Here is a 25,253-nt window from a genome sequence, read left to right on the forward strand (position 1 = left end):
GACTTTGGGCAAGTCGCTTAACTTCTCTGGGCCTCAGTTACCTCATCTGTAAAATGGGGATGAAACCGAGCCCCATGTATCCCCTTGTATCCCCCAATGCTTAGAATAGTGCTTTGCACATAGTAAGCGCTTAACAGACGCCATCATTATTATTATTAGTCTTGGATCGACCACATGCCTCCCGTGTGACGGTGGACTAGTCACTTCACTTCTCTGTGCCTCAGTTCCCTCATCTGTAAAAGGGGGAATTAAGACTATGAGGCACACTTAGGGAATAGACAGTATGTAAACTCATGAGCTTGTATCGACCTGATGACCCTGTATCTACCCCAGCGCTTAGAACAGTGCTCTGCCCATAGTAAGCTCTTAAATACCAACATTATTATTATTATCTACCCCAGCTCTTAGTACAGTGGCTGGCACAGAGAAGGCATTTAACAAATACCATGACAAAAGAAAACAAGGACAGAAGTCCACCAGCACTGAAGCGACGCTCCCAGCAACACAGCTCCACAGAGTGTGGGACCCAGAAGGCAAATTGATGACAGTGGGACACCCAAGCTGCTGCTCTATCTTTCAGCCAAATCGGTCATGTTTATTAAGCACCTACTGTGTGCGGAGCACTGTACTATGTGCTTGGGAGAATACAGTAAAATGGAATTTAGAATGAATTAAAATGAAATTAAATAACTGTGGATAGAGCACAGGTCTGGGAGTCAGAAGGACCTGGGTTCTAGTCCCAGCTCAGACACTCGTCTGCTGTGTGACCTTGGGCAAGTCCCTTAACTTCTGTATGCCTCGGTGACCCATGAAATGGGGATTGAGACTGTGGGCCCCACGTGGGGCAGGAATTGTGTCCAACCCGATATGATTGTATCCACCCCAGCACTTAAAACAGTACCTGGCACATAGTAAGCGCTTAACAAATACCACAATTACTATCATTATTATTATTATCAAAGCACAGAATCTGAATGCACTTTTCAGGGTGGCCAGATTTTTTTTTAATGGTATTTATTCCTTCCCTCCTTCCTTCCCTGCCTTCCCTTCCTTCTCTCTCTTCCTTCCTTCTCTTCTTTCCTTTCTTTCCCTCCTTCCTTTCCCTCCTCTCTGTTGTAGGGTCCAAATCCCAAAATTGCCTGTGGAACTCTCTGATCGATGGGCTCACTGGGAACGTCAAGGAAAAGGCCAAAGCGGCCATCATCCACGACCCCCGGGCCCCTGAGGAGATCCTGGCGGACGACCTGCCTCAGCTGGACAGCCCCGAAGCCTTGGTGAAGACGTCTTTCAGGTTTGGTGGCCTGAGTGCCATTTTGTTCTTTTCCGTTCGGAGTTTCTCGGTGGTGCTGGACGCCCTCCGGGGTGGACCTGTCATAAAATGGTATCCGCGTTGCGAGAGGAGGGCCTCAACTGGAAGGGGCCCCCAGAGGTGGCCGGTGTGGAAATCTAGGCGGTGAGGTGTTTGTGGTGCTGTGGGCCACCACGGGGAAGTGTCACACAAGGGCAAGGAGCGGAAAACCCCACAAGCCGATTGGAAAACCGGTTCTCGTCAGACAGATTTCCTCTGAGGAAGCCATTGATGGCGCTCTTCCTCCTCCACTCAATGGCGAACGTCTGGGTGATTTCTGTTGTTGTCTTTCCATCGTGGTGTCTCAATTTTCTGGTCTCTGGCACTTTTGTCTTTCTGCTGAGGTCATTTCTTGAGGATTTCTTTTGAGAGAACATCCCTCGTGACTCTTGTTGTGACTTTCCCAGCCCTGAGGCCTCTTGAAGGAGAATTTGATGCTAGGAGTCGGAGTTTCATTTGCTTTCTGACCTTCCCCCTTGCTTTGGGCGTCTCTTATCCTTCCCAAATGATGGAAATGTTGGCACATCAGAGAAATATTTGGGGAAAAAGCTTTCTGTTACAGTGCCTGGTGAGGTGGCTAATCTCACCCCAGAAGCCATTTCATCGTGTGGAGGTTTGGGGGATAGGTTAGATTCAAGGTGGCATTGCAAGGGACATGACTTCATCATTCTACCTGGAGCTGAATGCAGCCAGCAAAATAAAACCCATTCATCTAGAAAGAAGTATTTTATCTGCTTTGGAGCTGTGTTTCAGGGAAGCGACGTGTCCTACTGGAAATTATACAGGCCTGGGAATCAGGGGACCCGGGTTCTAACCTTGGTTCCATCACTTGTCTGCTGTGTGACCTTGGACAAGTCTTTGGACCTCAGTTCCCACGTCTGCAAAGTCGGGATTCAATGTCTTTTAGCTTTTAATGGTATTTGTTAAGGGCTTACTATGTTTCAGGCACTGTACTAATATCTGGGGTAGATACCCACCAGTCCCTGTTCCTCCTTCAACCCCATCTAACAGATGAGGTAATTGAGGTACAGAGAAGTAAAGTGACTGGCCCAAGATCATATAGCGGACAAGTGGTGGAGACGGGGTTAGAACCCAGATCCTTCTGACTTCCAGGCCTGTCTGCAGTTGTTTCCTGTTCTCCCTCCTCCTTAGACAGTGAGTCCTATATGGGACATAATTATGTTGTATCTGCCCGAGCTCTCGGTACAGTGAATGACTCATAGTAAGCACTTAATAAATACCACAATCATCATTGTATTATCAATTATTTCCTCTAGAAATAAGAAATTTGTCTCCCCCGTTAGATTATAAGCCTGTTGTGGTCAGAACGGGTCTGCTAACTTTGTTGTACTGGACTCTCCTGAGCGTTTAATCCGGCACTCCGCACATAGTAAACCCTCAATAAACACCATTGGTTGACTGATTCTGGGGAAGGGCAGAGTGGTTCTGTGTGGGTTGGGAATGGAATCAGGGTGATGAGCAGACACAGCTGGAAGTTATAATTGGAGGAAGGAGAAAATCGTGGTTGTTTTCAGTCGTCATGGAGACCTCGATAAGAATAATAATAATATTAATAATAGTAGAATTCGTTAAACACTTAGTATGTGCCAGGCACTGTTCTAAGCCCTGGGTGGGATACAAGCAAATCACTTTGGGCAAAGATAATAATAATAATAATAATAATAATGTCGGTATTTGTTAAGCGCTTACTATGTGCAGAGCACTGTTCTAAGCGCTGGGGTAGATACAGGGTAATCAGGTTGTCCCACGTGAGGCTCACAGTTAATCCCCATTTTACAGATGAGGTAACTGAGGCCCAGAGAAGTGAAGTGACTTGCCCACAGTCACACAGCAGACAAGGTCCAGTCCCGTATGGCTAACAGTCTCAATCCCCATTTTGCAGTTGGGGTAACTGAGTCCCAGAGAAGTCAAGTGACTTCCCCAAGGTCATACAGCAGACAAGTGGCCGAACGAAGATTAGAACCCAGGACCTGCTGACTCCCAGGCCCATGCTCTATCCCGCTGGGCCATGCTGCTTCTCGCCTGAGGCAGGATCCACCTGCCTGATACGTTGTGGGGAATCATGCTGGGCGAGTCGGTAGTCTTTCTCATCTCTCCCTGGAGCCCCAGGATTCCGGCCATTGACGAAGAGGAGGAGGGGGAACAGGGCAACGAGGAAACCCTTGGACAAGAGATGCGGTATACCTCGTGGACAGAGCCTGGGAGTCAGAGGCACTGGGTTTTTACTCAGGTTCCGCCACTTGTCCGCTGCGTGACCCTGGGCAAGTGTCTTAACTTCTCTGTGCCTCAGTTTCCTCATCTACAAAATGGGGATTCAATACCTGTTCATCCCTCCTCTGTGGACGGTGAGCCCCATGAGGGACCCGATTATCTTATATCCATTCCATCGTTCAGTACGGTGCTGGACACATAGCAAACACCTAATACCACTATTATTATTATTATAAGTTATGGGGTACCTGCTTATTCTCGCTTTCTCTTTGATGATGAAAAACAGCTATATATGAGCTGTGCAATGATTCCATATGGGCATGGTGAGGGGTATATTTTTATCTGCTGAATTTCATATTTTTGGTAGAGCGATAAACCCATTTCTAATCGGGAGTCGGCCCCCACCCTTCCCTAACCCCCCATACCCGACAAACATTTCTGCAGACGCATTCCTCCTCTGTGAGACCTGTGGATGGAAGGAGGATTAATCAGTTATACAAATAGAGATTTGTCATACTAGAGTGGCATAACGCATAACGGACAATTAACGGCTATGAATGGTTTTACCTCAACCTGAGAGCCAGCTTTCTTGGGGGCATCTAAGAAGGCTAAGTGATGACACAACTGTGGCAAATTAAAACGTTATCGTGGTCATCTGTTACTGAAAAACAGGACAGGAGGGTCATCTGACTTCCTCTCCCAGCTCTGCCACTTGCCCGTTGTGTGACCTTGGGCAAGTCATTTAGCCTAACTAAGCAAGTCACTTAGAGAAGGAGGGTGGCCTAATGGAAAGAAGACAGACCTGGGAGTCAGAAGGACTAGAGTTGTAATCCCTGCCCACAGCGAACTCACAGACAAGAGGATCTCGAGTCTTGTAGCCTGGATTCATGCTGGCAGTGCTGACGTCATTAGGTTGGACGGAACCTCGGAATGCCCCCTCTCCTTTGGGCGGGCCCATCCGGGAGTGTACTGAACACATGGGACGCTGACTCCAGAGGAAGATGGAGTCACCCGGCTCTGGATGCAAACGACTCAAAATCCAATAGTTTCTGGTTTGGAGAATCAAAACCCACCTGCCAGACCGTTTAATTGTTGGGAAAACTCATTGGGGAACTGCCAATTCTGTTGGATTGCGACCTCCCAAGCACTTAGTACAGTGCTCGGCATATAATAAGCACTAGATAAATACCACTGATAGATTGGTTGATTGAGAGTAGGGCAGCGTTCGAGATGCAGTCAAAGTGAGGGTGAGTTAAGGCTTCGGAGTCAGAAAGTAGAGTTCGCCCGGGTTAGGGGTGAACATAAGAGTTAGATTTAGGGTTTGATTTCTGGCTTGAAGGGCTTTCCCTTTTAAAAAGCATTCATTCATTCATTCATTCAGTCAGTCAGTCAGTCAGTCAGTCATATTTATTGAGCACTTACTAAGCACTTGGGAGAGTACAACACAACAATAAACAGACACATTCCCTGCCCACAGTGGGCTCACAGTCTAGAGGGCATCACGACCTAGTGGGAAGAACACATGCCTGGGAGCCAGAGGACTTGGGTTCTAATTCTCACTTTGCCACTTGTGTGCTATGCGACCTCGGGCAAGTCACTTCATTTCTCAGCGCCTCAGTTCCCTCATCTGCAAAATGGGAATTCAGTACCTGTTCTCCTTCCTACTTAAACTGTGAACTGACTCTTTTGTTGTACTCTCCCAAGCGCTCGGTACAGTGTCCTGCACACAGTAAGCTCTCAGTAAATACAATTGACCGACAATAGTAAATGCTTAACAAATGTCACAGTTATTCATATTTGCATCTGGAAATCAGGGTGATATTCCCGATCGTGCCCCCGACCCCACAAGAAGATCTAAGGTGTCCTTTGATATCCCCAGAGGAGAAGTGAAACTTAGTTCCAATTAAATTTGGAAATAATCGGAGCTGGAGATTATAGCACAGAGTGACGCAGAGAGAGCTAAAGGCCCTAATAACTCAGTTCTCTCCCAGGCCCATTTCAGCTTTAGTGTGACTTTAACAACTTTACCTCCCAGGGCTAGTTCAGAGGTCTGTGCTTTTCTTGGGACATTCTTAATTACCCCAGTGACCTCAACCCCCTCTTCCTTTAATCAACCCTTCGGTCGGATGCCCAGGATGTGAACGGGGCAAGACGTCACCTGATCTGCTCCCTCTAGTCTGGAAGCTCACTGTGGGCAGGGAACAGGTCTACCAACTTTGTTCTATTGGACTCTCCCAAGTGCTTAGTACAGCACTCTGCACACAGTAGGCGCGCGCTCAGTAAATACCACTCATCACTTGACCTAGTGGAAAGAGCACCGACTTTGACATCAGATGATCTGGATTCTATCCCTAGCTCCACCATTTGTCTGCTGCTGTGTGATGTTGAGAAAGGAGAAGCGTGGCCTAGTGGATAGAGCACGGGGCCGGTAGTCAGAAGGACATGGGTTCTAATCCTCACTTCGCCATTTGTCTGCTTTGTGACCTTGGGCAATTCACTTAACTCCTCTTTGCCGCAGTTACCTCATCTGTCAAATTGGGATTAAGACCATGAGCCCCATGTGGGGGACATGGACTGTGTCCTACCTGATTAACTTGTAGCTACCCCAGCACTTAGTACAGTGCCTGGCACATAGCAAGCGCTTAACAAATACCATTAACAGCAGCAAGTCACTTAACTTCTCTGTGCCTATTTCTTCCTCTGCAAAATGGGGATGCAATTTTCTCCTGCTTAGTCTGTGAGCTCATTGTGGGCAGGGAATGTCAGTGTTTATTTTGTATTGTACTTTCCCAAGCTCTTAGTACAGTGTTTTGCACACAGTAAGTGCTCAATAAATGCCATCGAATGAATGAATACCACATTCACTATTATTATGACTCCATTGTCTGAGCAGAGGAGGTGAGTACATTGGTGGAGTCACTGTCATCTGTGGCATTTGGAACTGGTCTTTCTGGGAAATGGGCAGAACTCACTGGCATATTTATTTATAGCAGGGGAGCTGGGCATTCCACAACCTACATTCCTTCGAGAATCCCAATGAGATTCTCATTTTCACCTCTGGGGCTGAGAATCCAAGCCCTATTCATTCATTCAATAGTATTGAGCGCTTACTAAGTGCAGAGCACTGTACTAAACGCTTGGAATGTACAATCTGACAACAGATAGAGACAATCCCTGCCCATTGGCAGGTTTACAGTCTAATACCCTGCATCAGTATTATACTAAGAAATCCCCAATACTTTTTTTTTCTTTTTAATGATATCTGTTAAGTGCTTACCCCACCACTCTACGCCTAAGCGGTAGGGTAGAAAACAAGGTTAACAGGTAGGACACAGTCACTGTCCCACATGGAGCTCACAGTCTTCCCCCTCATTTTACAGATGAGGGGAATGAGGCACAGAGAAGTGAAGCGACTCACCCAGGATCACACAACAGACAAGTGGCAGAGTTGGGATTAGAATCCAGGTCCTTCTGACTCCCGGGCCCGTGTTCTAGCCACTGCTTCTCTAACCCTTGGGAACCTCAACTGGACAGGGAGAGAGAGAGAGTGACAAGGCAGGATCCCCATTTTACAGATGAGGAGACTGAGGCATAGTCATGAGCCAAGTGATTTGCTCAAGGTCACGCAGCGGACAAGTGGCAGAGCTGGGATTAGAATCCAGGTCCTTCTGACTCCCAGGCCTGTGCTCTATCCCCTGCTTCTCTAACCTTTGGAAAACACAACTGAACAGGGAGAGAGAGAGAGAGAGACAGAGACAGACACACAAGACAGGATCCCATTTTTACAGATGAGGTAACTGAAGCCCAGTGAAGTCGATTGACTTGCCCAAGGTCATACAACAGACGAGCGGCTGAGCCTGGATTAGAACCCAGGCCCGTGCTCTATCCAATGCTTCTCTAACCCTTGGGAATCTCAACTGGACAGGGAGAGAGAAGAGACAGGATGGAGGTAATGGCTTTTAGAAAGCCAGCCATTTCTCCCGGAGCCTTTACTGTGACTCGGCCCTACCTGTGAACAGGGGCCTGAAGGAGAGGGTAATGCTGATTTTCCATTTGCTCTGACAGGATGATCTGACAGATGGGGTAAAATCTCCTTACGGGGAAGACACATTCATTCATTCGATAGTATTTATTGAGCGCTTACTATGTGCAGAGTACTGTGCTGAGCGCTTGGAGTGTACAATTCGAGGCACGTGGGAAGCAGCATCGCCTAGTGGTTGGAGCACAGGCCTGAGAATCAGAAGGTCATGGGTTCAAATCCGCTAGACCGTAAACTCGTTGTGGGCAGAGAATGTCACTGTTTATTGTTGACTTGTACTTTACCAAGCGCTCAGTATAGTGCCCTGCACACAGTAAGCGCTCAGTAGATACAATTGAATGAATGGGCTTGGAGTGCAGTTGAATGGAAATCCCAGGCCGGATTAGGCCGGAACAGTGATAAGGACTGGGCGTGGTACGGAGGCGGTTCTGACGTGATTCTTCTACTGCTGCTGCCCTCCTGGGGATGGCTCAGGGTGGACCATGGAGGAGGAGGAGGAGGAAGAGGAGGAGGAGGAAGAGACTGGAGCAAGGTAGCCCCTGCTGAGGCTAGAGACTGCAGCTCTCAGCGGCATGGGGGATAGACCACAGGCCTGGGACTCAGAAAGTCACGGGTTCTAATCCCGGTTCCACCCCTCGTCCGTTATGTGACCTTAGGCAAGTCATTTCACTTCTCTGTGTCTCAGGGACCTCATTTGGAAAATGGGGAATGAGATTTCAAGACCCGTATGGGAAAGGGACTGTGTCCGACCCAATATGCTTGATCTACCCCAGCGCTTAGTACAGTGCCTGGCACTCAGTAAGCGCTTAAACAAATACCACGGTTTATTTATTTATTTTTTACTTTTCTAGGGAGGGACGAAAAAGAGAACGGCTTTCGGAGCCTGATCCTTCAAAGATTTGTTTTTCCAAAGAAACGTAATAAGTGCATAAATTTCTGCTTCCGAAGGGCCTTTTCGTGTGTTTCAAAATTGCCTTTCCTATCTAGACCCAATATTAGCTTAGTTCATTTTAGATAGAGTGCAGAATACAAAACAGCCCATTTCCAAATTCATAAGGAAAACGAAGGATAGGAAAATCAGGTCGTTTTCTATTTCCCATCAACGTTTTATGCCTCCTTCCTTTCCCCGAGTGATAAATTATGTTTATAGGATATAGCCATTTACATTTCGGGCCCCAGATTCTCAAATGTTCATCTGCGATCTCTTCATTCGTCGCTAAACGGTAGCAGTCGTTCTGCGCTCGAATGAACAAATGCTTCGTAGAAGGGGAAAGGAAGTGGAATTTTGGGCAGTGGAGCCTGGAGGGAGGAGGGGAGAAGGAGAGGAGGGAGACTGAACGTGGGACAACGGGAGAGTTAAAAAAGGCAAGATTCTGCAACTGAATATGCTGACCGGGTAGCCCTTTTCTGCCATCAACTAGTCAATCAGTGGTATTTACACTGGGCTCCTATCTCTCCGAGCTCCAGTCGAAATTTAGCTATACTCCAGGATGTCAGAGTTGGTGACTTGGATGAAGCTGTGACTAGCACAATCATGACAATTGCAAAGGACCCTTTAAAGCTTAAGCTATTTGTCGGCAGGGATTGTGCCCCGCAATTCTGCCATGCAGTCTTGGGTCGGGCACAGAGGAAGCACTTAGTAGATAATGCCTATTGATTGATCGACTGGGGTCTCGTGGCTTCAGCGGATTTCTGACACGACGACGACTCTGAAGACCCTCGGTTTTGGAAGTAGCGAGGCCTAGTGGAGAGAGCACGGGCCTGGCAGTTGGAAAAACCTGGATTCAAATCCCGCCTCCACCACTTGTCTACTGTGTGGCCTTGGGCAGGTCACCGTATTTCTCTGTGCCTCGGTTCTCTCATCTGTAAAATGGGGATTGAGGTTGTGAGTCCCGTGTGGGACGTGGACTGTGTCCAACCTGGTTATCTTATATCTCCCCCACTGCTTAATACGGTGGTTGGCGTATGGTAAGCACTTAACAAATACGACAATTATTATTATTGTTACTGTTATTAATTTGGGGTGAATCTGGACGTCACGTTTGGCCCATTTTGCCTCCAAGAAGACATGTTGATTTTCTCGATATGATATTCTATATATTTTTTTTCAATTTCAGTGTGTTGTTTGCCAGTGTGCCACTGAGGTAGCAGAATTCAGTGGGAGCAAAATTTTCAGGTTCCACACTGGCAGCGTATTTTGTCACACGCTATGTTATAATTTCTTTGCCTATCCGTGCGTCATTAGATAGTGAAAATGTGTAGCTACCTAAAGAGTCTAACGTGCTGGCTAATGCAAAGAACACGGGCTTGGGAGTCAGAGGTCATGGGTTCGAATCGCGGCTCTGCCATTTGTCAGCTGTGTGACTCTGGGCAAGTCACAACTTCTCTGTGCCTCAGTTTATCTCACCTGTAAAATGGGGATTAACTGTGAGCCTCAGTGGGACAATCTGATTACCCTGTCTCTACCCCAGCACTTAGAACAGTGCTCTGCACATAGTAAGCGCTTAACAAATACCAACATTATTATTATTTATTGAGCACTTACTGAGTGCAGAGCCCTGTACTGAGCGCTTGGGAGAGTATGATACAACAGAGTTGGTAGACACATTCCCTACCCACAATGAACTTACAGTCCAGAGGGGAAGACAGAACATAATTACTCCATCGGGCTTGTTGGAGTATTTTGTTTAGAAATCTCCTTAGACTACTGGGACAGGCACTCTTACTGATCTGATTAACTTGTATCTATCCCAGTGCTTAGAACAACGTTTGGCACGCAATAAGCTCTTAAAAATATATCATCATCATCATCATTATTATTTAAGCTTTTCCTTATAGTTTTAGCATTTGGGGTTTATTCTAGTCCTGGGTGGTTCACCTGGGGAAAACTTAATAAATATTACATTGCTTCTTCATCATCATATTACTATTAAGCATAATATTAATCACCATTCAGTACAGTGCCTCACACATATAAGCGCTTAACAAATGCCATTATTATTATTATTATAACTATAATAGTAGTAATAGCATTTGTGAAGTGATTCCCATGTGCCAAGAACTGTCTATAAAATGGGGATTAAGACTGTGAGCCCCATGTGAAACACTGACTGTATCCACAAGTTATCTCGTATCTAACCCAGTGTTTAGTAGAGTGCCCGGCACACAGTAAGTGCTTAATGAATACCACACACCAAAAAGCGTCAGACACAGTCCCTTTCCCACATGGGGCTCTCAGTCTAAACAGGAGAGAACTGGTTTTTAATCTCCATTTTACAGAGAAGCAGCGTGGCTCAGGGGCAAGAGCCCGGGCTTGGGAGTCAAAGGTCATGTGTTCTAATCCCGGCTCCGCCACTTGTCAGCTGTGTGGCTTTGGGCTTCACTTCTCTTCACTTCACTTCACTTCTCTGTGCCTCCGTTACCTCATCTGTAAAATGGGGATTAAGACTGCGAGCCCTACGTGGGACAACCTGATCACCTTGTATCCCCCCCAGGGCTTAGAACAGTGCTTTGCACATAGTAAGCGCTTAACAAATATCATCATTATTATTATTATTAGATGAGGGAAATAAGGCCCAGCAAAGTCAAGCGAGTTGCCTAAGGTCATCCAGCAGGCAAATGGCAAAGCCATGATTAGAATCCAGATCCTCCATTTCTCAGCCCCTTGCTCTGCCCGCTAGGCACACTCACTTCAATTTTAATTGTTTTCATAAGTCTCCGGGGCCTGTAGTGTGGTGATAAAGTAGAAGGGGGAGAGCAGAACTGCTCTCAGCCAACACATCTCTCTGTCTCTCTACAGTTCTGCACCAATTTCCAACTATGGGGTTATAAAATATAGGAACCTGACTAGAAAGGACCCGCTAGGCTAGGTCAAAGGGCAGGTTCTGGATGGGCTGGAGCTGCCACTTTTCAGTTCTCTCTCATATTTGTTTCACTGGTGCTTCCCGTTCCAGTTTCCTACCCTCGTCACTGTTGACTTTTCTGTGGCCAATGGGAGCCGAGATTGACACACTGAGATAAAATCCAACAGACCTGGGTGGCCACCTGGCGTATCCATTAATCTCCTTTATGACCACGTCAGATAGGCCCGGGACTGGTGTGACTGGGTTTTCCTCGGAGGCTACCAACAGGGTGCAGTTGGGGATTATGTGATTGACTGAACGTTTACCATTTAGCGAACAGGCGTGAAAATACCTGAAAGATAAATTCTGGATCTGGCTGAAAGCGTGGACCAGCTAATGCTCTGGAACAATGGAAAGTCCCCGTGGACGCTGTGAAGGGAGATGGTCGTTTGAGAACGGACATGTGAGGAAAAGATTTTTTTTAAAAAATCATGATGTTTGTTCAGGGCTTACTATGTGCCAGACACTGTTCTAAGCGCTGAGGTAGACACGGGGTAATCAGGTTGGACTCAATCCACGTCCCACACAAGGTTCAGACTCTTAATCCCCATTTTACAAGCCTGGCTCTGCCACTTATCATCTGTGTGACTTTGGATAAGTCACTTGACTTCTCTGTGCCTCAGTTCCCTCATCTACAAGAGGGGGATTAAGACTGTGAGCCCCAGGTGGGACAACCTAATTACCTTGCATCTACCCCAAGTGGGACAACCTAATTACCTTGTATCTACCCCAGCACTATTCTAAGTGCTTAACAAACATTATTATTATTATTATTTTACAGATAAGGGAACAGAGGCCCAGAGAAATAACTTGCCCAAGGTCTCTTAGCTCATAAATGGTGGAGCCGGGATTAGAACCTAGGTCCTTCTCTATCCGCTAGGTCACACTGCTTCTCTCTAATGCTCAGCTCCTGGGAAGTCAAACTTGTCCCAGATCCTCTGGGTCTCCAGGAATTTTGGATAATCACTTATCAGTGACCCCAGAAAACCAAGCAGGACAGAATGGGAGTTGGATTTTCTGAACCCCTGGCTCGGTGGAAAGAGCAGGGACTTAGGAGTCAGAGGTGATGAGTTCTAATCCCGGCTCCGCCGCTTGTCAGCTGTGTGACTTTGGGCAAGTCACTTAACTTCTCTGTGCCTAAGTTACCTCATCTGGAAAATGGGGATTAAGACTGTGAGCCCTGCGTGGGACCTGATTACCCTGTATCTACCCCAGCGCTTAGAACAGTGCTCGGCACATAGTAAGCACTTAACAAATACCAACATTATTATTATTCTCCATGGCCCAGAAGTACAGAAAAACAGCTTGATGATCTGAACTCCCCTTGGTCCTGTTGCGTTAGGATTAACAGTTTCCCATGTCCCAGGCGTCACGGAAAGGGAGTTTCATGACCTGAAATGCCCTTGGTCTTGTCTTATGCCGTCGAGTCGTCTCTGACCCATAGCGACTCCTTGGACACATCTCTCCCAGAACGGCCCACCTCCATCTGCAATCGTTCTGGTAGTGGAGCCGTAGAGTTTTCTTGGTAAAAATACGGAAGCCATTTACCACTGGCTTCTTCCGTGCCCTCGACTCTCTCCCGTGCCGCTGCTGCCCAGCCCAGGTGAGTTTTGACTTTTAGCAGATTACTTTCCACTAGCTAGCCACTGGCCAAGCTAGGAATGGAATGGGTAGGCCTCTGCTTGACTCTCCCTCCCATAGCCCAAACTGGTAGAGAACTGGAAATTTTCCAGATGCCATCCTGAGAGGAGGAACTGTTCTCGGTCCTGTGGTATTTAGATGATTAGTTTTCGATGACCCTACAGAAGCCAAGCAGTATGAAATGGGAGTTTGATTATTTGAACCCACCCTGTCCGGATGCATTTAGATCACTCAGTCAGTGGTATTTATTGGACACTTGGGAGAGTGCAGTATGACAGAATTAGCAGATACAAACCCTGCCCATAATGAGCTTACGGTTCAATAATAATACTAACCATGATATTTGTTATATACTTAGTATGTGCCAGGCACAGTTCTAAGCCCTGGGATAGATACATGATAATTGGGGTGGACACAGCCTCGGTCCCATAAGGAGTTCACAGTCTTAATCCCCATTTTCCAGATGAGGGAACTAAGGCACAGAGAAGTGAGGTGACTCGCCCAAGGTCACACAACAGACAAGTGGCAGAGCTGGCAGGGAGAGCAATAGAAAGCAGAGTGTGCAGGCTGGGTTGTAGTAGGAGGGTAGTGAGGTGAAATAGGAGCAGGGGCGAGATGATTGAGTGCTTTAAAGCCAATGGTGAGGAGTCTCTGTTTGATGTGGAGGTGGTTGGGCAACCACTGGAAGTTCTTGAGAAGTGGGGAAATATGGCCTGAAAATTTTTGCGGAAAAATGATCCGGGCAGCGGAGTGAAGTATGGATTCCCCCCTAGACGATAAGCCTGTTGTGGGCAAGGACTGTCCCTCTTTTTTGCTGAATTGTACTTTCCAAGCGCTTAGTACAGTGCTCTGCACGCAGTAAGTCCTCAACAAATATGATTGAAGGCATGAATGAATGAATGCCTGGAGTGGGGAGAGACAGAAGGCTGGGAGGTCAGCAAGGAGTCTGATACAGTAATCAAGGTGGAACAGAATAAGTGCTTGGATTAACGTGGTAGCAATTTGATGGAGAAGAAAGGACGGATTTTAGTGATGTTGTGACGGTTGAATTAAGGGGATTTAGTGATAGACTGAATATGTGGGTTGAACGAGAGAGAGGACTCAAAGATATTGTGTGGTCTTCTGTGTTTTCGCAAATTATTTAGATAAGTATCAGCCAGGTCTGAAGAAACCATTAGAGAAATGGGCAGTCCTTGGAAACAGGATGTTTCACCGTTTATTTGGTGCCTTTTGTTTTAACCCTACTGAAGGGAGTTAATTACGAGAGAAAAATGAGAAAACTGTGGCTGACTAAATTCATGCCTTGATTTTTAAATACTAAGGGCAGGGATCGTGTCTACCGACTCGTTTTGTAGTCTCCAAAGCTCTTAGTACCGTGCTCTGCACACAGGAAGTGCTCAATAAATACCATCAATTGACAAAGGGAACGTGACACAATCACAGACTGCAAAATCATTGAAATTCAGAGGTCGTGGGCCTTCCCCTCTCTTCGAGGCAGGACAGGAAAAGAGTTACAATTCAGTGTTTATTTGCTGCTTCCTGGACACTTATGTTATTATCGAAGGAAGTTTTTCTGTTCGCTTGGAGGGAACGGGATTTTCTTGGGAAATTTAAATGAAAGCTTTCAGTTGCTGTCCAAAACTGATGGATTTTTTTTTTTTTGTCCTCTTTTGAACAGACACCCATCTGTCAAATGAAGAATTTCTCTCTGAAATGGAGAAATAACTTGCCCCTTTCCCTCCTCTTTTTCCTTTTTTTCCTCTCTCATCATGTTGTTATCCCCATACATATAAGAGAAGCAGCGTGGTCTAGTGGAAAGAGCATGGGCCTGGGAGTCAGAAGACCTGGGTTCTGATCCCGGCTCCGCCACTTGTAAACTCGTGTGGGTGGGGGAATATGTCTACCAAGTCTGTTGTATTGTACTCTCCCAAGCACTTCATACAGTGCTCTGCACAGAATAAATGCCATCGATTAAGTGATTTTTCTGTTGTGTGACTTTGGACAAGTCACTTGACTGCTCTGTGCCTCAGTTATCTCCTCTGTAAAATGGGGATTCGAAATTTGAGCCCTCTGTGGGACAGCGACTGTGTCCAACCCGATCACCTTGTATCTACCCCAGTGCATAGTACAGAGCCTGGCAAATAAGAGTCGCTTAACAAATACCAATAACAACGACATTAGCTGCATATGTGGAAGCTCCTCCAATTCTCAATGCCTCTTTGTTTACAGAACCACTGTCTGCTTCTGCAATGTATCCCTTGCCACATCTGTGTAGTTGCTTTCAAAATGTTGTTGCTGACCTGAAACCTTTCAGAAATAACTAAATAGCCAGCCCAGCTTTAAACCCGAACCCTGACTGCTTTAGTATCCAAACGTAACTCTGTAAGTCTAATGAGAGATCCATTGTTGGAAATCAGCTACTTCACACAGACTTGAAATTCTAGTGAAATTAAGGGAATTGTGCTAAAAATGCTCTTTTTAACAGATATCACAGCACTGTCCATCTTGCACTCCCAAATCATTTAGTTTTCTAGGTAATTGGCAAATATGTGAAATCCATAAGGGCCACCCAGCCATTTTTAGGGGTTGTCATCTCGTGGACCACAAAATTCTGCTGAATTACCTTAGCCTGTTGCAGTACAGGGCCCATTTTCAGAAATTACACATTCCTCACCCAAAGTAGCTGGATGGTGCACCACCTCTCTTTCTGTCTTTCTCTTTCCTCCCTTTCTGTTTCTCTCCTACGTTTCGGTGTCATTTTCTTTCTCCAGTCTTATATTCCTCATGCCCTGCCTGCCTCATGTCCGTATGGGTCTCCACGAAAGATTAAAAGTCTCCGTGCGTATAACTCCAGATATGTTCCAAATGGAAATCTTTATTGGTGGATCTGCATGCCAAAGTGCTTTTTTTGCGGGGGTGGGGTGGGGAATGGGAGGTGTGTGTGCGTGTGTGTGTATTGCTGCCAAGAAAAGTGGACAAAAAGGAGGAGAAGCAGCCTGGCATAGTGGCTAGAGCCTGGGCCCGGGAGTCAGAAGGCTGTGGGTTCTGATCCCAGCTCTGCTACTTGTCTGCTGTGTGACCTTGAGCAAGTCACTTCACTTCTCTGGGCCTCAGTTACATTATCTGTAAAAGGAGGATTAAAACTGGAAGCCCCATGTGGGACAGGGACTCCGTCCAACCCGATTTGCTTCTATCTACCCAAGCACTTAGCGCATTGCCTGGCACATAGTAAGCGCTTAACAGATGCCACAATTTTTATTTCTATTATTATTACTATCATTATTATTAACTGGGCAATTCGAGGACCACACAGGAGTAGTTATGTACATATCCATAATTTATTGAGAAGCAGCGTGGCTTAGTGGAAAGAGCCCGGGCTTGGGAGTCAGAGATCGTGGGTTCTGATCCCGGCTCTGCCACTTATCAGCTTTGTGACTTTGAGCAAGTGAAGTGACTTGTGCCTCAGTTATCTCATCCATAAAATGGGGATTAAAACTGTGAGGCCCACGTGGGACAACTTGATTAGAACAGTGCTTGATACATATTAAGGGCTTAGGTACCATTATTACTGGGATTATTATTTATTTATATTAATGTCTGTCTCCCCCTCTCTACTATAAGCTCTTTGTGGGCAGAGAACGGTCTGTTATATTGTTGTGTTCCTACTCTCTCGATGGCTTAGTAGAGTGCCCTGCACACAATAAGAGCTCAATAAAAACGATTGATTGATGGACAGTAAAGGATCCAATCTCTGCCCTGGAGGTGCTCAGAGCCTAATGGATTGCTGGGCCCAAGATAGACCGATGAAAAGCCCTTTGTGAAATTCGAGGTCACTGCAATTACACGCATTTGATTAGTGACCTACATATCTTCCAGAGCAGTAGCCGGGGCAAGGAAACCCTCTATGGCGGAACTTCCAAAAGTCCGGCAGCTGTTTTTCCCCATCTTGCTTTCTAGGAAAGCTGAGGAGCCCCCTCTTTCTGCATTCTGCATTCTGCCTCTCCCTCTGACGTGCGAAAGTGCAGTGATTGTGTTGGCGTCCATTCATTCACTCATTCAACCTCATTTATTGAGTGCGTACTGCATGCAGAACACTGTACTAAGCACTGGGGTAGATGCAAGCTAGTCAGGTCGGACCCCCAATCAACCAATTGTATTTGTCGAGAGCTTGCTGGATGCAGAGCACTGGATTAAACCCTTGGGAGAGTACAGCATAACAATAAACAGACACATTCCCTGACCATAATGAGCACATGGTCTAGAGATGAGCTCACAGACCCTGGCTGGGATGCCCACAAAGGGGAAGAAAGCTTGTGGAAGAATTCATTCGGGTGCATTTACTGAGCGCTTACTGCACAGAAAGTACTGTACTGAGCACTTGGGAGAATACAATAGAACAATAAACAGAGGATTCTGCCCTTTGGGGGCGATATGGTGAGAGTCAGGGGCTTCCTGGGTCCTTGCCCCCGCGGAAAGTAGAGCTTACACCTGCTCTTTCCACCAGGATGCTTACCTGATTCCCGTGACCCTCTCTGGCTCTTCACACCCACCCTCACCCATCAGCTTCCCCCGTCAATGAACTCTGCAGTCACCCATCGGCCTTCTCCAGGATTGATTTAGCATCCCGTGGTCACCCGTGAGCGCCAATCTGATGATCTGGCATCTACCCCAGCATTTAGTACAGTGCCTGGCGCATAGTAAGTGCTTAACAAATGCCATTAAAAAAAAAGAATGTAACCAGATCATATGGGTATCCTGAGTTCCTGCAGCTTTCTACAGGACTCTTCTGAGCAAAATAAACCAAAAAAGAAGTACCATAAAAAACACCCTCCATTCAACCTTCAATCTGTATTTTAGAAATACTGAGCAAGTCACAGCAGAGAGAACCGCGTCAGAACGTCTCCGTATTTCCTGACCGTGTGTGGGTGTTTGATGAATGATTTTCAGCAAGCCAGGAGTTCCTGGAAAAAAAAGCAACACACACACACACACACACACACAATGTACAGAGATGTCCAAAGAGGGATTTTGGATGATGGGCTCTGTTTGGTTTAGAGACATGCCTAAGGAAACACATTGATTTGACTTTGAAAACTGGTGGGCCTCAGAGAAGCCATCCTGAAGGGCACGAGTTGAAAGTCAGTGTCCCTGTAGGATGGGGAATGGAAGTGGTTTGGTGATATTGGGGTCGAGAAGACAGACTCACTGGCCTATATTTTGCTTAATAATCATCATCAATATATTTGTTCAGCTCTTACTATGAGCCAAGCACTGTTCTAAATGCTGGCGTAGATACGAGGTAATCGGATTGGACAAGGTCCTTGTCCCACTTGGGGCTCCTAGTCTTAATCCCCATTTTACAGATGAGATACCTGAGGCCCAGAGAAGTGAAATGACTTGCCCAAGGTCACACAGCAGACAAGAGGCAGAGCCAGGATTAGAATCCAGGTTCTTGAGCACGGGACTGGGAGTCAGAAGGTCTAACCGTGGAGTACTAAGTAAATAAATGAGGCATCAACCGACTCATGTGACTAGGACATTTATCGTTAACCTCATTACTCTGTCCCCATTCCTCTGGTTTTAGGAGAGCCCAGAAAGGTTCTGGGACTGGGTGTCAGAAGGACCTGGGTTCTAAAGCTGGCTCTGCCACTCGTCTACTGTGTTACTTAACTTCTCTGTGTGTCAGTTACCTCATCTGCTAGCTCACTGTGGGCAGGGAATGTGTCTCTTATATCGTTGTATTGTTCTCTCCCAAATGCTTAGTACAGTGCTCTGCACCCAGCAAACGCTCAACAAATGCAATTGATTGATTGTGGGTCCAACCTGATTAGCTTGCATCTACCCCAGTGCTTAGTACAGTGCCTGGCACCTAGTAAGCGCTTAACCATTAAAAAAAAGAAAAGGAGGAGGTCCCCCAATGTGCCCCTTTTTTTTTCTTTTGGCGGCGGGGGCTGTGCAAGAACCATAAAGAATGGAAAAAGATGGAGCTGCTCTCCTTCCTCCTGGGGAAAACGGCTGCTGTTACCACCTAGAATCAACCTATGCTATCAATTGAACGCTTCCTGTGTACAGAGCATTGCACTTAAGTGTTTGGGAGAGAGCAACTCAACAGAATCGTTGGACTGGCTCTCTGCCCGTAGCGAGCAACCCTCCGGATACTCACATTTCCTTCTCTGGCTCTCTCTGCCCAGCTCACTCCATCTTCCCGATAAAGACCACCAGAGTGCTCTCGCTTTTCCTCTGAAAGCCCTGAGTGTGAGAACGTGTGTGTGTTTGACATCTAATTCCTCCCAAGCCAAGGCAGACTCTCACAGTTTCCTCTCATCACACTGCTGGGACGTTAGGCTGTGTCTCTAGACTGGAAGATCCTTGTGGGCAGGGAATATGTCGACCAACTCTGCTGTACTGTCTTCTCCCAAGCGCTCAGTACAGTGCTCTGTACCCAGTCAGTGCTTAATAAATACTTTGGGTTTTTATTAGCCACTCTAGGCTGTAAGCTCGTTATGGGTAGGGAACATATCCCCAGAGCTCATTACAGTGCTCTGCCCATCAGTGCTTCATAAGCAGCCTGCCCTAGTGACAAGAACACGGGCTTGGGAGTCAGAGGTCATGGCTTCTAATTCCAGCTCTGCCGCTTGTCCGCTGTGTGACCTTGGACAAGTCACTTCACTCCTCTGGGCCTCAGTTACCTCATCTCTTAAATGGGGATTAAGACTGTGAGCCCCACATGAGACAACCTTCTTACCTTCTATCTACCCCATGCTTAGAACAGTGCTTGGCACATAGCAAGGGCTCAACAAATATCATTATTATCATTATTGTTATTATTATTAAATGCCTTCAGTTTATTATTAGTCCTGCTAGTCTATGAGCTTGTTATGGGCAGGGAATGTGTCTCCTAATTTCATTGCATGTGCTCTCCCAAGCGCTTTGTGTAAACACTGATTGATTGGTTGTCGGGGCTTTTCAGCCTTAAATCCAGGTAATACGAGTCCCGTTCCCTCTCCCACTCCAGTCACATTAGGAGTAGCCGGATCCTGGTTATCCTCCGCTGGATCCTAAAGCCCTCTAATTTCCCCATTTTTCTCACACAGGATTTGGGGTATCCTGCACACCCTTATCGCATCTCGAGAACTAAAAGAGGCACCTCATAGGATTGTAGGAGGATAAGGAACTGTTAATTGTTTTTCTTTTCTTATTTCATTTTATATGACATTCGTTAAGCCCTTACGATGTGCCAGGCATTGTGCTAAGCACTGGAGTAGATACAGGCTAACCAGGTTGGACTCGGCCCATGTCCCCTCTGGGTCTCTCAATCTTAATCCCCATTTTGCAGAGGAGGAAACCGAGGCCCAGAGTATTTAAGCGACTCGCCCAAAGCCACACGGCAGACAGGTGGCGGAGCCGGGATTGGAGCCCATCTCCTTCAGACTTCCAACCCGTGCTCTTTCCACTAGACCATACCGCTTCTCAGCATGTTCGTTGGTTAATAAAAATAACAACTGTGGTACTTGATAAGCACCTACTATGTAGCAGGCACTGTACTAATCACTGGGGTGGATGCCAGCAAATGGAACAGAGGATCACGGGGCCAAAATTCGAAGATGAATTTTCAGGCGTGGCTGACGGTAGCCGGTACTCACATTCAGGGTTTCAGCCTCTGAGTCTGGAGTGACCCACACCGGTTTGGGAAGTCGCTCCAGAATTGCAAAAGGGGCCGTAAGGGGCCCAATTCCTGGGTCTCTGTCTCTGTCCGGGTCACCAGGACACCCGGAGGAACCATGTAATGATTCCCCTCTCGGACAAACACCTTCAAGATTAGCAAGCCGTAAGTGAGATTTGTGGATCACTTCCTGTGTCCCCTGCATTGTACTTAGTGAAAACCCACACGACACTCCTGATTTTCTGCTCCTTTTTTTAAAAAAAAAATTTGTTAAGCACTTACTGGATGCCAGACACAGAACTAAGCGCTGGAGAAGATACACATTACTCAGGTTTCTCGCCCTCCAGGGACCCAAAGCGCGTAAGCTCATTGTGGGCAGGGGATGTGTCTGTTTATTGTTGCATCGTACTCTCCCAAGCACTTAGTACTTGGCTGTGCACCCAGCAAGCACTCAATAAATACAATCCAATGAAAGAATGAAAAACTCAGTGATGAGAGAGCACTGTGGGATTATCAGTCTCTTGGGAGGAGTTTGAGCAGATCCAGAAAGAATTCTAACCTCTAAATCAGATTTCACCTGTGGGAATCTGCTGGAAGACATTAGAGGAACATATCGATATTTACAGCCCCTTAGATAATTGCTCAATCCCTTTCCGCCTCCTTTCTTTTTTTTAAATGGTATTTACTCAGCGTTTATTATGTTTCCAAGCACTGTGCTATGCGCTGGGGTAGATACAAGCTAATCAGGTTGGACACCGTCCTTGTCCCGTATGGGGCTCACAGTCTTAATCCCCATTTTACAGATATGTGTTTATTGTTCATATTAATATCTGTTTCCCCCTCTAGACCGTAAGATTGTTACGGGCGGGGAACGTGTCTGCTCATTCTGTTGTACTGTACCCTTTCAAGCACTCAGAAGAATGCTGTGTACATAGTAATAATAATGTTGGTATTTGTTAAGCGCTTACTATGTGCCAAACACTGTTCTAAGCGCTGGGTAGATACAAGGTCACTAGGTTGTCCCTCGTGGGGCTCACAGTCTTCACCCCCATTTTACAGATGGAGTATCTCAGTCACAGAGAAGTGAAGTGACTTGCCCAGAGTCACCCAGCTGATAAGTGGCAGAGCTGGGATTAGAACCCACGACCTCTGACTCCCAAGCCCAAGGTCTTTCCACTGAACCACGCTGCTTCTCCATAGTAAGTCCTCAATAAATACCATTGATTGATTGATTGGTTGATGAGGCACCACTTGTCTGCTGTGTGACCTTGGGCAAGGCACTTCGCCTCTCTGGGCTTCAGTTTCCCCGATTGTAAAATGGGGATCCCATACCTATCCTCCCCCCCGTTTAGACTGTGAGCCCCATACGGGACGGGGGCTGTCTCCAACCAAATGAACTCACACCTACCCCAGTGCTTAGAACAGTGCCTGACACATAGTAAGCACTCAACAGGTACCACAAAGCAGCGTGGCTTCGTGAATAGAGCACAAGCCTGGAAGTCTGAAGGACCTGGCTTCCGATCCCAATCCCGTCTGCTCTGTGACTTCGGACAAGCCACTCGCTTCTCTGGGTCTCAGTTCCCTCATCTGTAAAATGGGGATGAAGAGCGTGAGCCCTGTGTGGGACGGGGACTGCGTCCAACCTGATTAACTTATACCTACCCCAGTGCTTAGAACAGTGCCATAATTTTAAATACCCTGTTGGCAATAATGACAATGAGAGGAATTGTCCCGGGCTTCTCTGGGCTCCCAGCAGCCTCCGTCCTGTCCTTGACGAGACGCTGACCCAAGGCCGTGACCTCGTCGTCGGAGAGGTTGCCGTTTGGGTCCAGAGGGCAGGCTGCCGCCGAGAAGATCCCTACGTCCGGGGCGGATTTGTGTGTTTCGGGAAGATTAAGGAAGCTTAAGTTCGAATTACAATTCCAAACGAGTGAGCTTTGCTCCGGAGTCACGTGTGTGAGGTGTTTTCTGGTGAGCTGCCGCTGAGAATACAAGGCAGTACGGCCCTGTTTGAGCCTTAATCATTAAAAAGTTTATGGAGCACTTACTGGATGGAGAGCACCGTACTAAACCCCGGCGAGACCATCCGCATCGATCCAGGCACTTATCCTAACCCGCCTCGACGACTGCGTCTTTCTCCTCGCTGACCCCTCAGTCTCCTGTCTCTCCCCTCTCCAACCGTACTGCACTCTGCGGCCCGGATCATTTTTCTACAGAAACATTCAGTCCACGTCTCCCCACTCCTCAAGACCCTCCAGGGGTTGCCCATCCACCCCTGCGTCAAACAAGAACTCCTCACCGTCGGCTTTAAGCAACGTGGATCAGCGGAAAGACGCCGGGCTTGGGAGTAAGAGGTCAAGGGTTCGAATCCCGGCTCTGCCGCTTGTCAGCTGTGTGACTGGGGGCAAGTCACTTCACTTCTCTGTGCCTCAGTTACCTCATCTGGAAAACGGGGATTAAAACTGTGAGCCCCACGTGGGACGACCTGATCACCCTGTATCTACCCCAGCGCTTAGAACAGTGCTCGGCACATAGTAAGCGCTTAACGAATACCGACATTATTATTGTTATTATTTAAAGATCTCTCCCTCCTACATAACTTTGCTGATCTCCTACCGTAACTTAACCCCCACGCTTAGTTCCTCTGAAACCAACCTTCTCGGTGAACCTCCGTCTCGTCTTTCTCGCTGCCGACCCCTCGCCCACATCCTTCCTCTGGCCTGGAACTCCCTCCCGCTTTGTATCCACAGACCACCGTTCTCCCTGTGTTCAAAGGCCAAGTAAAAATCACACCTCCTCCAGGAAGCCTTCTCCACCTACACCCTCTTTTCTGGGTGGCCTCGGCATTTTGGTATGTTCCTCTTAAACACTCTAATATTTAGGCCTCCCCCATATCCATCCGTAATTTATACTGATGTACGTCTCCCCTTCTCGTCTGCAAACTCCCTGTGCTTTAGGGGTCCTCCGTATCTACTCTGTTGTATAATATTCTCCCAGATGCTAACTACAATGCGCTGCACGCAATAAACATTCAATAAATACCATTGATTGATCGAGTACAGGGAGGTAACAGTCTAACGGGGGAGACAGACACCGCTTAAGAGAGCTTTGGGAAATTTTCAATCTTACCACCTGTTTTTCACAAATGGCAAAATAAAATCCTTCTGTCACAAATGGCAAAATAAAATCCTTCTGTGTTTCTCCAGCCTTGTGGAAATGGAAATGAAAAACAACGTGGCCTAGTGGAGAGTACAGGGGCTTTAGAATCAGAAGACCTGGGTTCTAATCCCGGCTCCGCCGCTGGTCTGCTGTGCGACCTGGGGCAATTCACTTAACGTCTCTGTGCCTCAGTGACTTTGTCTGTAAAATGGGGATTAAGACTGTGAGCCCCATGCGTGACATGGACTGTGTCCAGCCCTATTAGCTTGTATCCACCCCAGTGTTTAGTACAGTGCCTGGCACATGGTAAGGGCTTAACAAATACCGTAAGAAAGAATCCTGAAGTTTTGGGAGGCCCCAAATTTACCAATACTGCAATGGTAAATCAAACATATTTCAGTGCTGGGCGGTAGAAGCAGCTAGGTAGAATTGATGTGTAAGTTTCAGAGAGAGCTTTCACATCCAAAACTTAGAACAGTGCTAGCGCTTAGGACAGTGTTCAGCACATAGTGAGCGCTTAACAAACACCATCACCATTCACAACTAATATCAAAAGATATGACGGTCTCTTCCACCACCCCGACTCCCTACGGTTATCACGGGAGGAAAGATGGGTCTCAGTAGACAATGGTTTGTTTTTTAGAGGGGATGAATAAGCTAAGGGATGCCCTCCCACTCCCAGATCAGTGACCATAAAATCAGACCCAGTGAGGGGCAGATATTTGAAAGGCATCACATTTTACAGGGAGACCGACTCTCATTTTTAATATTCTTCAGGATCGTATTTCATTCTACGGAAAATGGTTCCGCTGAATTGGATTTAAGACTACGTAGGGACAAACCTGCTTTAAAAAGTGCTCTTAAAAGCAGTGTGACCTAATGGAAATGGCCCGGGCCTGGGAGTCAGAGGACCTGCGTTCAAATCCTGGCTCCGCCACTTGTCTGCTGCGTGACCTTGAGCGAGTCACTTCACTTCTCTGGGCCTCAGTTACCTCATCTGTAAAATGGGAATTAAATCGTACTCCCTCCTTAGACTGTGATTCCCCTGTGGGACAAGGACTGTGTCCAACCCGATTATCTCGTATCTCCCTCACTGCTTAAAACAGTGCCTAAGTGCTCAACGGGGACCGTATTCAATTAATTGATCGTTGTTATCATTATCAATCAGTGATATTTATTGAGGACTTACTGTGTGTAGAGCATTGTACTAAGCGCTTGGGAGAGGAAAATAGAGGCCACAAGGGGTTTACAGACTGGAAGGGGAAACAG

General features: G+C 46.9%; 1 protein-coding gene across 6 annotated transcripts in view; it reads left to right on the plus strand.

The window, feature by feature from the left end:
• Window positions 1–25,253, plus strand: part of PDE1C (phosphodiesterase 1C) — a 329,099-nt gene that overhangs the window by 73,652 nt on the left and 230,194 nt on the right. For all 6 annotated transcript variants that reach the window (XR_003754187.2, XM_029048966.2, XM_029048968.2 and 3 more), the window contains exon 3: window positions 1,120–1,291. Coding sequence is in view for 4 of the 6 variants with exons in the window: in XM_029048966.2 (XP_028904799.1) it covers window positions 1,120–1,291 (172 nt within the window). In the remaining 2 variants the exon portion in view is untranslated. The remainder of the gene's footprint in view (window positions 1–1,119; window positions 1,292–25,253) is intronic.

This window comes from Ornithorhynchus anatinus, chromosome 21, assembly GCF_004115215.2.
Source record: "Ornithorhynchus anatinus isolate Pmale09 chromosome 21, mOrnAna1.pri.v4, whole genome shotgun sequence".
Classification (NCBI taxonomy): domain Eukaryota; kingdom Metazoa; phylum Chordata; class Mammalia; order Monotremata; family Ornithorhynchidae; genus Ornithorhynchus; species Ornithorhynchus anatinus.